Genomic DNA, 16,963 nt, shown 5'->3' on the forward strand with positions numbered 1-16,963 from the left:
ACTGGCAATTTTTTTAAATAAATTATTAATGAATTACTTATAGTTTTAAATATTTTTATTAGGTTAGTTATAATAATATATTCTATATATAAATATATAGGTACATTACACCTATATTCATAGATAGGTACATAACATACATACATTTTTTGTCTGAATGATCTAAAATGAGTCTCAAATTTTAATCATAATATTATAGCAAGAAAGAATGTAAGAACTGAGTTGATACCGCAGGAGATGCCTTTGCCCTTTCCTAAACTAACCTTTCAACGTTTATCAACAAAATACATTTAACACTGTAAACAAACATTTTTTATTAATCTGGATTTGATCAATGCTCCGTAAATGAGAATATTTGTTATTTTTAATATTGTCTTCTTGTATTTTATCGTTTGCGGTTACAACATAGGCGTAAATAGCATTTGGGATTTGGGGGGGGGGGGGGCTAAAGCTGTACTTTGATAATATTGAATAAGCTTAAAATTAAAATATAGGAAGTGTTTTGGGGGGTTATGGACATTTTTGGGGGGCTTAGCCCTAAATTCCCCCATATTTGCACCTATGGGTTACACGGTTATAAATATAGCTACAACCGTGGTTACTTATCACATTCTACCCAAATACTATAGGTACGTAATTATTACATAATCATCATTTATCACTGTACGTCTGTACCTGCTATTGTGATATCAATACTTACATACATAATATATTGTGTAATTAGTTTTTATTTATATAAAAAAAAAATTATTAACTTTGTAAACTAGTAGAAAAAATAGTAGGGGTACACTAAAAGATCTGAATATTTAGTTAAGGTTCCCATTTTCCTTACCCCCCCCCCCACTTCAGGTCCGTCGACGGTTTTGTTTCCTCCGACGTTGGGCCAAGCTGCCAAGTCGACGATTGTACCGCACGTAACCACGACAGGGAAATGTGACTGAAGCCATTATATTATATTTTATACTATATACATTATACATATTAAATATTATCAGATATGATATAGTAATTTACCTATAATATATGTATTTACCCATGCTACCAAAGTATAGATACTAGTATAAGTTGCTATAGTATTATAGTGGCTGCCTGCAGTGCCTGGTGGTTTTTCCTGGTAGCATTTTTGTTGGGGTATGTCGTATGTCATACGCATTTGAAATATTATAATTGTAAATATTAATATCAAATATAATAATTAATAACATTAGTTGTTATTCAATGTATATTATCAATATCAAAATCACAAATCAAGTTCATTATTGTCTAATCGTTAAAAAATAATTTTTAATATATTGAACTTACTGACTTATTCTTATTTTACAAGTTATTTTATTGCATAGGTATGGATTTCTGCAATGATTGTTTATTGCAATTTAGTTAATAATAATTGTACGTTTTTATTTTTTGAATTAGTTATTCATATATTTAATTTTATAAAATCTATAAAATACATTAAATTTTATCTTGAAATTAGCGGTGATGGGGGGGGGAGACAATTAGCAACCATGCCACGTAAATTCAGAATACCTCTGGCAGTCTTTGGTGACTGTAGATACTCTATAGGTATACTAAAGGTGTACTCTATAGGGGCATAGGGTCTAGATTCTTCAATCTCTATGATACCCTAGGACCACGCGTTACAAAATAAACCAGACACTATAGATTATAACATGTCATATACTCATTTGTGTATGATGTACCAAATTATAAGTACCTATTATATAAGTAGATACGATTTACCGAAAAATAAGGATAATATGATTTCGTATTAATTCATGGAAAACATCAAACAACGATGATAATTGTTGTAATATTGTTCCTCATTTCGTAAAACCTATGTATAGGAGGCTTGCATTATATATATTTATATATTTCTTATTGCATACAAATTCAATACGTATACATATTAAGTATATGATATACACGAGTACCTAGTACCTATAGTGTTGAAACCATACGCTGCGTTAAATTTAACATGTGTAGTTATTAAAAGGGATAAACTTTTTTGAATCTATTTTGCTAAACATCAGTTATTATACATATTATAGGTCAGTGCACTACATTTTGTCAATTCTCACTTATATTGGAAAAAAATTTAATATATCATATTTACAAAAAAATAAGAGTTATCAAAATCATGAATTTAACAACATTCGAATTCGTTACATAGAAGTATAGAACCATACAATTTTACAATCTTTATTCCTTATTATAATCAACTAAAATTAAAATAGGATTCTTGTACAATGTACATTGTACATATAAATGATAATATTTCGAAGAAAGTCTGTGTTCGGATAGATTTGTTATCGTATAGGTCACCACCCGCTAGTTTTATATAACCTACAGTAAACTAGTATATATACAACTCACATACAAATTTATACTTTCGTATTTACTTCTTATTTGATTATTCATGGTAGATATAATTAATAATTACATACAACTATGTATTCGAATATTTGAATATTTAATATTCTAATCTGTTTCATCATACAACAAAAATTCTAAATATATTGATGATTATTTTTGTGTATATAAACGTCAATTACAAATATGTCATTAAAAGATTCTAAATTAACCCAAATAAATGTTTAAGTAATTGTGTAAAAAAAAGCGGGTAAGTGGATGTCGCACTGCTGTACAGTAGGTTACAAGTGGATCATTGTAATGGATGGTGTTAAATTTGAATTCAATGATATAATCTATTGTATAAGAAAAACAGAGCGAAAACAGTCAGTCAGCCTATGATATTACTAAGTATATTTGTTGATATTATTGTGAATAAAGTAATTTATATATTTACCTATTTACGTAGAACCTTGTTTTAAATTTTCAATCCTTAGCAATAAAAGTTGAACGTTTTATAAATTTTTAACGATAGAATAATTATTAAATTTTAAATTTGATAAATTTTGTCAAAATTCCTAACCTAACCTTAAATGCTTATCAAAAAAAAAAATTGTGCCTATATATTTTTAATATTTTTCAACTGCCATTTAAACAATATATCAGGAGCCTTGTATTAAATTTTCTTGCTTTTTTTCCCAACAAATACAATTTTATTGAAAAATTATGAAAAAAACCAAAATATTGTTAGTCCCGTAAACAGCTCAAAAAGAGTCAAAAAATTTTAAAAATTTTATGGTGTATAGAAAATGAGAATATAAATATTCGGTAAAATTTTCATGTATCTAAAGTTATTAGTTTTTGAATTACAACAAAATAACAAAATCGCTACATGAGAAATCGAGTGAATATCTTTGTAATTAGAGCGTAAATAATGTTCTCTTTTTATAAATTAAATTTTAGCAAATAAACATTTGGGATTAATTGAAATTTAAAAAATATTTAATTGGACAATATAATATATTTACATATGTATACATTTTTATAAAAGTAAATCAAAATATTATATGTTGTAACCTACGCCCGCGTCGTTTAGTGTTTGAAGTATAACCATTGTCCATTAGTGTTACACATGAGTTTAATTTCAGATGCTTTTTATTCAACTACTATTGTCTTATATTTATAGATTTATACTTTATTTTAAAACAGTATTTAGTAGACACCTACTAGAATATTTTCATATTGTTATAATAATATTATGTTTGATATTGGTGCATTACGACATTAGTCTTTTTAAAATAATAAATAAATCAAGTTTTATTTATTTTCACTTATGAAAGTCAGTTCTAATAGATTTAATATTATTTTTTTTTGCTTTTCAATACTTTTGTTCTTATATTTCAATTCATTACATTAATGACAGTCATTGAACTATTTAAGTATGTAAGTGTGTTCTTTAAAATATATAGTATCTATACCTTACTAGTTAATTTAAATACTACTCACAATATTTAATAATTAAGTAATAAAGATGTAACTCTATAAAATTGTTTTAGTTTGAGATTTAGATTCTGAGCGGAGCGATGAATGTATTAAGTTTTACAATGTTGTGTTTTTTTATTTTTGTGTCGATTTTCAACTTCAGTATCTTGTTCAATGGGAAAGTTATCTAGTTGGTACTTTTAGGAGGTCAAAATTTAAAATTCCCAATAGTTTTCAAAAACGCCCGGAAATACGGGAATTTTTACACAAAATCAGTTTTTGACAAAATCGATTTTGGCTTTTGGTGTTACTCTAAATCAAATGATCGTAAATACATGAAATTTTCACTGAATGTTTAAATTAGCCTTTTCTATACATGAAAAAGTTTTCAAAATATTTTTACTTGTTTTGAGCTGTTACGGATTTATTCTGTTTCCAACTTTTTTAGGTTTTTTTCCTATGAATGTCAATAAAACTTTATTTGTTGTGTAAAAAAGCTTGCATATTTAATACAAAGCTCCTTCTACATTGTTACAATGAGATTTAAAAAATATTAAAAGTCCTTAGTCACAGTTTTTTTTTATAACCATTTAAAGTTCAAATCTTGAAAAAATCACGAAGATTTGCAAATTATTTTGAGTTAAGAATTCATAAAAATTTTCTTTTTAAATCTAAGATTTGAAAATGTAATACAAGATTATTCATAAGTTTGTCTACCTTTATCAAAAATAAAATGTCCACAAGCAAATCAAATTAAATTTTATGAGCGTTTGAAGTTCATATTTTTACAATATTGGATAAAATGTTGTGAATAATAATATTCAATATGATCTATAAAAATTAACTATTAATTGTACATTTTTTAACTTTGAACTTTTCAAAAAACAAATTGTTTTACTTAAACGAATAACAAGGAATATTAAGATCCAAGTTAAAGAAGTGGGTAATTAATAATTATTATTACTTGTAATTAATTATTAATAGAATCATTAATGAATTTGTAAATTCTAAATACATGTTGATTTGCGTGTCTTAATTCAACATATTATAGTTCCAATTTTAATTTATTAAAAACTAAAATTCAGGAAGAAAATAATAGAATTTTTCTTAGAATTAAACATAATTCAATACGATGAAATCTATTTAAGTTAACTCGTAGATTTTTTTAAGTCATTTGATCTATATTTATGTTAAATGTTTAATGGTACAGCATATATTTTAAGCGTTTATAATAAGACAAAAGTGGCAACATTAAATAGGATTTAACTAATGATCTGTTATGGAAAATTAAATATTTAGCTATTGTTTATTAATTTTGATACCTATTTGGCCATTCTTTTTTTTAATGGAATTTGCATTACGTACCTAAACATTTCTTATTTTATTTATAATGGATAAAAGGATCGTCTAGATCGTTTTAAATCAGTGGCGTATACAAGGGGGGAATCAGATCTCTCCCCCATTGGCTTTGGAGTCAATAATCATCCATATTGTGTTTGATGTGAATTTTGAACCAATTCAAATTATATTCATTGTTCCTTATAGTAAAATATTTTACTACCTAAGTAAAAAGTTTTGAGAGGGTGGGGGATTTTCCAATTTCCCCCTCCCTTTTAGCTATGTCGTTTTCTTTTTTTATTCCCCCCCCCCTTTTCAGAAATCATGTCTACGCCACTGTTTTAAATGTGTTATTTGTTATACTGTCTGTATAGTTTATATGTATATCAACTTGATTAGTTTCATGGAACTATAATGTCTCGTATCTGGGGACTCTAGAGGTAAAGGTCAGTGATACTATTTTCAAAGGTCACATTGTTTTAAAATATTAAACTTTTATACAGAATTTATTATTTTAGTTATAAAACCATATGGCCATATTTGCATCAAATTCTACGCCTTACAACTTAGAAACTATAATAATATGACAAATTACAAAAGTATATTATATCTAATAAAAAATACTAGTTTATTGTTTTATCACCTCAATATAGATACAAGATACCTATTTACCTATTAAAATAAATTATGTTAAATAATTCGTTTAAATTAATAAAATAACAAATTCTTGACAGTTACTTTTTAAATCCACCATAATATATGTGTTATTAAACATAAAATAAATATGAAATACTATTAGAGGAAAAATAATTTATATTCTTTTAACAGTACCTATAGGTATATACCAAATTACACAAGTACAATAGTTTAAACAGTTTAATGCGTACTTACAATTTTTATAATTAATTATTTAGAATATAACTGTATTTATTTTGTACTACGAATTCAAATTGGTTAACTCAAGTGGTAAAAAAACAGTTGTCAGCCTTCGAAATATACAAATTAAGTACCTAGATTGGTTAGTATTAATAATTATTTATCTAAAATGTCTAAGAGTTACCTATATATTTTTGATCTTGCTAAATATTGTGGTATTTGCGGATTTGCCAAATTAAACACTTAGTAAAATATGACAAATATTCAAGGAAAATTGTATTTATCTGTTGTGCAACATATTTACACTCTGGACTATAGTGTCCATATAATAATTTTGCGTTTTCCTTTCATAGTATTAATATTAATTAATAGGTAGTGTTTACTATTATATATTTTAATTTATTATAAAGAATCTCCGTATTAAAATAAACTGATAATATTGCAATAGACCATGTAAATTAAAATTAAAGAGAAATAATATAAATCACTTATACCTACTATTTTAATGTTTTATACACAAGTATATTTTTCAATTTTTGTTTCAACTCTTTCTGTTATATTTGGAGCTTATTATTTTCATTTGATAAAATGTTGAATGTAATATAGGTACCTAATTAATGATAAATATTATTTACTTTGATGACAAACTAGGTAGTTAAACTTTAAAGTTTAAATAATTGAAATTTTTTTTCCGTTACTTAAGAATACAGCATTTATCGATTTACTATAATTATTAATAGACATGTCAAATTTCAACATATATATAGGATATACACATTTCAATACAACACTTGACTAGGTTTCGTAACATTTTCTGGGACATGTACCCCTTTAAAATATAAAGTACCTATAGCCACAAGCCCATTCTACATATCAAATTTATTTTTGTTTTTTGATTATTAGGTATTAATATTTTATTGTTAACTAGCTATATTACTCTGACTTCACTAGAAAAACTTTATAATAAATTATAAAATAAGGTGTTTGCCACTCAGTGTATTTTGATTTAAGTGTATAAACTTCATGATCAAATCAACCTAGCTAAGTATACTTTCACCCGCAAAAATGAAGAACAAAATATGTAAATAACACATTTTTAACATAATATATTAAATATATAGTCAAATGAGTGGTTCCGTAGAAATGTTTTTAAAATGTCACTGTAAAAACAGGATAGATGGTGTATTCCTATTTTCTTCCTCAATTTTCCGGAGATAGGAGTTTGGTCTGTAAAACTATGCTTAAAACCTAACCTGCTCCATAGTTCGGCCTAAAAATTAACATAATTCCCGAGATTGGATAAGTGATACGGGAAATAACCAGTGAAAAAATATAAGTTGATAGGTACTTGGTATGATGACAATTATTGTAAAAAAGTTGCCTCTAATTTCAACAGTTTTTAAATTTTTACGCGGGAAACATAAATATTTCTGAGATGAAAAGTAGCTCGGATCATTTCTTGCCAAGTCTTCTACCAGTTTATATAAATCCCGTCAAAATCGGTATAGTTGTTTCAAAGATTAGCACGGACAAACAGACAAACACTTCAATTGCATTTATTTGAGAAGATTTTTTTACCTATGTCAGTGTGATATCTGTTATTTTAATTGTATGATTATCTTGAATTCTGGAAACGTCTGGAAAACAATAAAATTATTGGTAAATTATAGGTTTAATTTAAATAAGTATATAATTAATAATTATATAAATTAAATTTTGTATTTTTTTTTAATAAAACATGAAGTTTGATAATTATATTATGATCTTTCGTAATTATTAGGTAGATAAACTAAAATCATTTTTTTTTTTTTTTTAAGTAGAGTTATTTGTATGACTGTATCCTATTTATACACTATATTACTCGTTTTAGTAACTATAGAATTAACTACGTACAAAGTGATTTTTATATTGTCCACTATTACGGTTTATCTAAATGATGTATCTACCGATTACCAGCTACCTATAACTTTTAACCTTAATTATCTTTTTACACATTTTTGATTGAATGATATAGGTGAGCATTTAGATATAAAAAAGACTTGAAATTATTAATAAAAATAGATTATACTATGTTATGATAATAAAATATATTAAGTATAGTTGTACACTTACACGCAACATATTATGTTGTTATCAATTAATTATTTCTATTAAACATTAATTAATGTCTTGCGATAATGATGAATGTAACCGACATTTAATCAACTTGTTTTTTTATTTTCATCGTTTGTATTATTTAGTTAAATAACCATATTGCATGCATTAAGTAAAACAATGTTATATTCATATTATGTTTTAATATATAAATGTAATGTTACAGGATGCCAGATAAAGTGATAATTTTGAACGAAGGACCACCGTGGGGATTCCGAATGACTGGAGGAAAAAATACAGGATCGCCATTGAAAATATCAAGGGTAATACAGAAATTTATAATTTTTACTAGTCTATAATCTATTAGCGACACTAAACCTATCATTTTATATCGAACTAACTGTTAACTAACTAATTAACTAAGCTACTGTAAATTACTTTAATCTCCCTAAGTTGGTTACTCGAGTTTACAATGTTGAAGCCCCGCAAAAGTGTTTACCAACAAAATATATTTTAAAAAATCATAATATGATAACATATTATGTTACCCACGTTGGTACTATTTACGTATCTCCCTAGTCCCTACAACACAAATCTCATACTGGCAATTGGTATCGAATTCATATCTTCATAGGTATAAAATATAATCATTTATAATATATGACAAGTGAAATAATACTTATTTAAATACATTATATCGGTTAAAATTGTGTATGTCAGTATGTGTGTCCGCGACGAATGACGTGCTACAGATTATGTTTTGGTACGAGTAATGAGTATTTTAATATTAATTGTATTAAATAGTTGGATATTTATTAAAATATCATTTATATGTATAATACCTGGTAAAAGTATAAACACAATATCGAATAACAGGAAACTATCAGTTAATTGCCTTATGAAAGAAAACTTTATTGTGGATAAAAAATAGGTAAGTGTTTTGAATTATTTTTAGATTTTAAAAGAATGTACCTACCTACTTAAAATTATTATTGAATACTATAATTCATTTAAAATTTTAATTATGGTACCGCAACGTTATGTCCAATTTTAAAATATTACATAGCAAACTAAAAATAAAACAGAGCTAAAAATACTATTCATAATTATTTGTTGAAATATAGGTTAACGTTTGAATATTTTCCCGTGGTAATTTATTGTTATTTTTTCAATAGTTTATACCACTAAAATACATTTACTTCCTGCGCGCCAAAACACCTTTGTACCTATCGTATGCTTATACATGTGTAATAATATTATTATCGTTTTTAAATAGGTGAGTCCGATGTGAGAATTGTTTGTTTACAGATTCGAGATTAATTTCAACCACGGTATATTATTATAATCAATCAAACACTTCATAATCCTTCAAAACAAATCTGAAATCATTAATTATCATTGGACAATAGGTATATTATTAGTTATTACTATTCCCTATTGTAAATAAACCAGTTGAAGAGGATGATCCATGACGGCGTGAATTAAATAAAAAAATTGTCTGACATCGTTCGATAAACGAATAACGATAACGCGTGGTCCATATGTGACCACGAAATCATAACTTCGACTGATGTATTTTGTAAGCAAATCGTCTCCGAATTTTAGCGAATGTGACGTATAGTCTTTCCAACAAGTAGCACACTTTTGGTACCTATTTTCTGGTTCGACAATTCGGTGTAGGTTTTTTTTTTTCTCAGTTAATGTATAGGTTTTACTGGGGTATATATTATATGCAATGTATATATGATCAAAATACTATGGTGTAGTTTTTATTCTGAATTTGCAGCAGTCTTTATGGTAAGTTTGCTGTTTGTTAATTGTAAACATATTTCCACATCTCCATATAGGTACCTACATAGGTAAGCGAAAATGGTGTATAATAGGTACCACTATAAACTTAGACAGTTATAAATTATAATAATTATTCTAAAATTCTTTCAGTTTCTGAAAATGTTTACAATATTGCTCTATATGCTATCATGGTAAAGTTAATAATTTATAATCATATCATCGGAAGACAATAACCATCGGGTAATAAAATATATTTATTTATTATATTCAATTTTTTTTGTAGAAATTGCTCCATAATAATTTTTAATCTACTTTAATTTGTGAGTACATAATTGAATTGCATTCTGAAACATTATCGAGGGGTATTTTTAATACGTTGGGGGGGGGGGGATCAAGCCCCAAAAACCCCCGTCTATTTTCACCTATGCTCGTATATAGTGCCTGCCATAACTACGACACTGCCTCGATAATCCCATGATAATATATACGTTGGCTTCGGGCCATGTTTTCATATAGTATCGAGTGCGGTAAAACTACGACCGCCCGCGCGCGGTCGGGGATAGGTTAAGATCGTATATTATTATATAGAAAGAGCTCGTTGTGCCCAGTATAAATAGCACTCGGAGAAAAATATTTCACTTGTGCGGTGCGCTGCCGCCGTAATCGACATTGGAGTACTGACAAAACGAAAGATATTGTCGCAGAAAACCATCGTGTGTATTGCAGTCAAGCATAATATATATTCGTATTATATGGACAACGCGTGACGTCATGGATTTTCGACAATAAACACGTGGCCCACAGCCACTCGAGATTTTCTGTTATTTTCCACCCCTTTTCTATCATCATCATCGCTCTGATGAACCATTGTTTGTCTCATATTGATGACAATAATAATTGTGTACAATCTTGTAAAATAAAAATTTTGAAAAAAAAGTTTATTATAATCAATCAGTTATGATTCCGTTCTGTCTTTCTAGTTCTACGAAAATATACTTAGAACTATTTGTTTTTACGAATAAGCATACAATATTAATTATAATAACGTCACTGCTCTTTTAACAAAAATCACGCGAAAAATAGCCAATAAATAAATTGTTTAATTATTATAATATTTGTTAATGAATACGATTTTTAAAAAAATACGTGAATAAAATTTAACAGTTTTTAGTAGATACTACGTAGATATAATATCGTATATATAATATGTGAACATAATATCGTATTGTGCTTGCATTTTTAGATCAGTGTTAAAAATAATAATATACAATATAATATAGTATATTATACCCAATGATAATATGTAGGTTTACCTACATACGTATAAATGTATCATATGGATTTAGTGATTCTTTAAATGCAAAACGCTCTATAATTAAGAAACTATTAACATTTTTGAAAGAAAGAAAATTATTGCTATTGCTTCTTATGTATTTTTTTAATTTTTACTGTTTTAAATAACAATATACATATTTTTGATTTTATACTCAGAAGCAGTTTATAAGTAACCACTCCACAATTTTTACTGTTTTAAATAACAATATACATATTTTTGATTTTATACTCAGAAGCAGTTTATAAGTAACCACTCCACTTGTTTATCTAAATAAGTACTCGTTCGTAAAAAAAAATTGAAAAAAGTGGTTTTGTAACTATTTAAAATAAAATAAAATAATAGTACTTTTCGATTCGTAAAGTGTTTACTGTTAAGATTAACCCACCTATCGCCCACAATACTCATTTAAATATAGGGGTTGCATATTATATACTGGCATATTGCTAGAATATTTATTTTATTGAATATATAGGTATAAAACACTGGTTGAAAATGATTGTATATTGAAATATTGAATGTTGATCCATATTATTATTAAATTAGGAATATGTTGACTTTTAATTTTTTTTAGATTGTCTTTGATGATGTTTTACTAGCTAAAAATGTCTTTTAAATAATTTTTACTCGGTATTTTCCAATCATTTTTGTAATTTCAGTTAAATTTTAATCAATCTATTAATTAACATGACTATTTTTTCGATTATGATTCATTTCGAACTTTACAAAAATTAATTTAATTTAAATCATAAAAGTATTTATTTGACAAAAAATTTGAATTTTTTAAACATAATAAATAATATTAATAAACTGTATGTATTTATAACAATAGAATTATACTAGTATTTTACTATTTAATGTAAACAATTAAAATTATATGCATTAAAATTAATTCTTATTAAAATATTCTTATAAAAAAAAATATCTTTATATTTATAAGGCTTTTAAATGTTTACGAGCGCATTTTTAAATGCTTGGACCATATTTGCATATTTTCTCTAGTCATTAATTTATGTTTTTTAGGTCATCAACTTCCGAGCTCTAGTCATTATTATATATTATACACTAATCATAATTATTAAAAATTTAACCAATAGCCTTAATTTTCATATAAATTACAATGTGTCAATGTAGGTATAAGTAACACTAGTCTTTTTATTGTGTTTCACAGACACATTGCTATACATTACATTACAGTAGTTGGTATATTAGGTTAAATTATATACATATTATATTATGATGATGATAATTATAATATTATATTAGATATCAAGGACATATTAATAAGTTTCGTATAATTATCTTTGTGTTAATTATATTTATATTTTTTTATGCCATTATTGGCATCAGTCGTACCCAGAAATAAAATTGTCAGTTCCAAGTTTAAAGTAACAAAATATTGTGTTTAATTCTTATAGTAAGAATTATAATTGTAAAAGATCAATGGACAACAATATGGTATTGCTGGATAGAAATTGTTAAAAAAAAGTGATTGTACGTATTCGGAACCGTGATACAGTTCTTGGAACCATTCAGTCACATCCTAGCTATATAAATTATAATCAACTGTATAAACGTATAATACGATTATTATTTTTTTCAACCTTAACTGCTACGATGAACTGGTTACATTTATATATAAAATAGTCTTACGCATATAGTGTATTTACTGTTATTTGTGTTATATATAAAAATGTACGGATATTCGTGTAAGTCATTTAACTATGAAAAATGTAAATATATTTTTTGTGTTTTTGATATATAACAGATATATTTGTATTGTATTACAATTATTATTGTTTAAATTAATGTACAAAAAAAAGTTATTGCTGTTTAATGTTTATAAGAAAATGTTGATTTAAGTTTATAGTTCTCGCATTGTGTCATTTTGATATAAAATTATATAAAATCCCTATTGCATACTATTGTACATTATGACAGTTTATCTCTTATAATAAAATAATAATTACACTGTATATTTACGCATCTATTGAAAATATATTTTCTAACTGCGTTTAAGGCGAAGGTCTTCGTATTTTAACAAGCTAAAAATAGATTTGTTCGAGAAAATTATGTATGTCACGTAAAATTGCAGAATAATATGGTTAGTCCGTACAATTCTGTAGTGTGTGCACTAATATACAAATTACGAACGTATTTTAAAATTTCTATTCTTATAAATTGTATTCTATATGTGATATTTAACGTTTTTAAATTATTAATATTGTTATAAATAAAGCCACTAAAACTACTATGAATGTATATATATATATAATTTTTTTGCTGAATTTCCTATTAAATAATGATTATGTAATTTTGTTTCAAAAAAAAAATCTTACCAGTTTCATTTGCAGATTAATATGATGATTTTATGAGTTATTAAGTTACCGAAGATAGAGGCACGAATATAAAATTATTGATGGACACTTTTTTTTTTAATGTATAAAAGGTTTAGTATTCAATAGTTCAATACTCTTATTTATTAATAAAAAGTCAGAAAAATGACTAACACTATGCACATCGATGAACTTATAAACTTCAAAAACGTAAGTTAAAACATACAATATTTCGATGATTATTTTGTTTGTTGCGTATTGTGTTTGTTAATATTATTGTTACGAACATAAATCTTATAATTTACGAGTTTGTATTCTGGCTAAGTTATATTTGTTAATTATGCCACAGCTTTATATATATTATTTTAGTTTGTTTACTGATAATTCATTCATCATTACTTACAGTTTTTATAGAGCTTTGTAAAGATTTTTTAATAGGTTTAGCATATTTAAATAAAAAATAGTTCACATTCTTATTTCATTAAACAATAAAAAACAATATTGATAAATGGTGATAATCGAGGGTACTTTAATGGACTCATTTAAAGATATACCATTTCCATGGATTTAAAAAAACGTACGTTTTATGTGGGTATAATCATAAAAACATACATTTAACCATAACTATTATAAGTTCAAAATAACTGAATAGGTAGTAAAAAGTGTTTATGTGAAAATATAACCGTTTAATTTAATTTTAATTATGTATAATTTATACTTCTGGTTTAATAATATTATTATAATATTGCTGAATATCCTGCAGCACTGACTATATTATACTATATTATAATATTATAATATAATAAGTACCTATACCTATCTACGGCTTTCACTGCGATATCGTTTTACAATGGATTGCACATGCACACACGTAGGTATATAATAGTATATCGTCTATTACATACTAATCGAGTGCAGAGCTGCAGTGCTGCACGTGTGAAATACGGCGAATTAAAATGATACTTATTGTATATTATGTAAATAATAATTATATATGAGATGTTATTGGTATGTGTCTTATACAACGTTCCGCATATTATACGCATTCCGATCGCACCTCTTGGCTCTTGCAATAAATGATTTGCATTGAAAAAAAAGCAAACCCCAAAAAACCATTCCCAGTAATGTCTCCATGGCTCCGTGAATAGTCTAATACTATGGCCGCGGTCGAGTCCCTCTACATTTAATATACGATTATATTATATTATTATGATATGGTGTTCAAGGTCTGCCGGTCGCATTCCACTACGGTTCATTTGCCCAAATAATCCATTCTTATACCACCGCTGTGGTCATTATTATACATACCGCGGCTAAGATGCTGCAACCACTGCTACCACCGTTTTATTTTTCATTCTTCCTTCCTTCCTATTCCTTCTGCCGTTTTATGCTCGACCCACCATAGATGATATTGTGTCCGACGTGAAATATTTATTACCTATACATCATCAGTACTTCTTCACGATTACCGCCGTATATACCTACGACGCTGCTACGATGTTTTTCGACTTTTTTGATTTTACCCGAACGCTATAACAATAAAATTGTCGTCATAATACTACACTTTAAAATTTAATTTTCTCCGTCCTGTTTGAAAAAAAAAAAGTTTTATTACTACCTATTATCGTACTGCGTTTCGATATATTTTATTATATTTGTATCAAATTTTTATATATAGTGACGTGATTACGTATGTGAAATTTAATTATTTTTGAATACCTACTATTATATTGTTTTACCTGTGCTTTATACGTCATACGACTATTTTAAATGCTTGTCGAAACGGTATCCGATGCACACGTGCATTTTCATTATTCGGCTAGAAGGTTCAGAGACGTGTTGTTGGCTAACATTTTAGCGACCCAAAATAAAAATAAGGTATTATCATTCTTACATAGTTTTAAACAGCGGCTTAATTGAGTGAAAAACTAGGGAGAGGGCAAAATAATTAATTCGCTAATCGAAATCATAAAAAAACGGTTTGATTATTTTGACTATAGTCTTAAAACTCATTTTATGGCTTAGAAACAAATAGTAGGTACCCATGTCGTTAAATAATATTATAAGCAGATAGGTACATAAGAGTTCATTAAAAAAAAATGCTATGGTTGTTTGGCAAAAATCATAGACTTATAATATTATAGGTCTATGGAGAAAATAATGTGATGATAATCCTATAATCATAATTCATAAAATAATACTATTGGATTATTTTTGTAGCCAATATACCTATTTATACCGTTGACAATACATTATTATTATAGAACAGAAGAAATATGAAATAAATGTAGCTACTTTATGCAATTATATTAGAAAAAAGAATATTTTTATCTTATACAAACGTAGCTGTGTTAAATGTAGGTATTGAATTCTTCCTATGCATCTTAGAAAATTTAAAAATGTCTACTGTTGACATATCTGTGAGGAGGATATCTTATTGCCCCTGCAAAATTTTCAGGGGGACAAATGCCCCCCTTGCTAAAAATACAATTTTATTGTGGCAAAATTACGCCACTGGTTATATATATATCATATATACTTGATACTCGTTATTGAATACTTACGTGAAGTGGATCATTGCTCATTGATATATCATTGGTCGTACTTCTGGATGCTGTGATATGCAAATGAGCTTATACAAAAATAATGATGAATTATCTATTGCAATATGATAAATAGGTACCTATATTGAATAAATAAAATTATTAGGGTCCTATTGAATAAACAAAATTATTTTGTTTTTCTTTGTTCAAAGTTTCAAACGTGCAACAGTTGCAACGTATAAAAACGTTTTGATTATAATGTATTATTGTTTCATTTTCATTATAAAAATATATATTTCATCCTTTTTATAGATTATCTTCAAGGTGAAAAAAATGTAAAAAGAACCACAGTAACAATGCATCGTAATATTATATCGACTTAATAAATTCAACTATAAACAAAAAAGTTATAAATATGAAAACAATTATTATAGACTTAAAAACTAAAAGGTTATTATAGTTTCAACACTAACTACTTTAACTAAATATTTGTGTAAAATTAAAATTTTATATTTTACTGTAATTTTACATATTATTATATAATATTTATTACATATTATTGTACTAGATACGTGTCACTTTATAAGGTGTGTTTAAGGGTGGTTCCGAATCATTTATGTAAAATCACATACAGGCATATTATATTATTTTTATTTCTTAAATTTTTTAACTCATATATAAAGAGTACATACGTTGACAGTCGATACTCTTGTTGCATACGTATTATGTATGCCATTGCCCATAAGCACTACCATTTGAATATTTGAGATACCTATACACTATGGTTTTTGTTATGTTATAAATTATAATATTATATGACA

The 16,963-nt window shown here is 26.3% G+C and overlaps 1 protein-coding gene across 10 annotated transcripts in view; it reads left to right on the plus strand.

The window, feature by feature from the left end:
- Positions 1-16,963, plus strand: part of LOC132947191 (sorbin and SH3 domain-containing protein 2) — a 57,905-nt gene that overhangs the window by 741 nt on the left and 40,201 nt on the right. For 2 of the 10 annotated variants that reach the window (XM_061017418.1, XM_061017402.1), the window contains exon 2: positions 8,366-8,462. In XM_061017418.1, coding sequence (XP_060873401.1) covers positions 8,367-8,462 — 96 coding nt within the window. In that variant the 5' untranslated portion in view covers position 8,366. Of the gene's footprint in view, positions 1-8,365; positions 8,463-13,749; positions 13,810-15,053; positions 15,478-16,963 lie in introns of those variants that run through there. The other 8 variants (XM_061017401.1, XM_061017403.1, XM_061017413.1 and 5 more) reach the window with 6 other exon arrangements.

Source organism: Metopolophium dirhodum, chromosome 6, assembly GCF_019925205.1.
Source record: "Metopolophium dirhodum isolate CAU chromosome 6, ASM1992520v1, whole genome shotgun sequence".
In the NCBI taxonomy this organism is placed as follows: Eukaryota; Metazoa; Arthropoda; class Insecta; order Hemiptera; family Aphididae; genus Metopolophium; species Metopolophium dirhodum.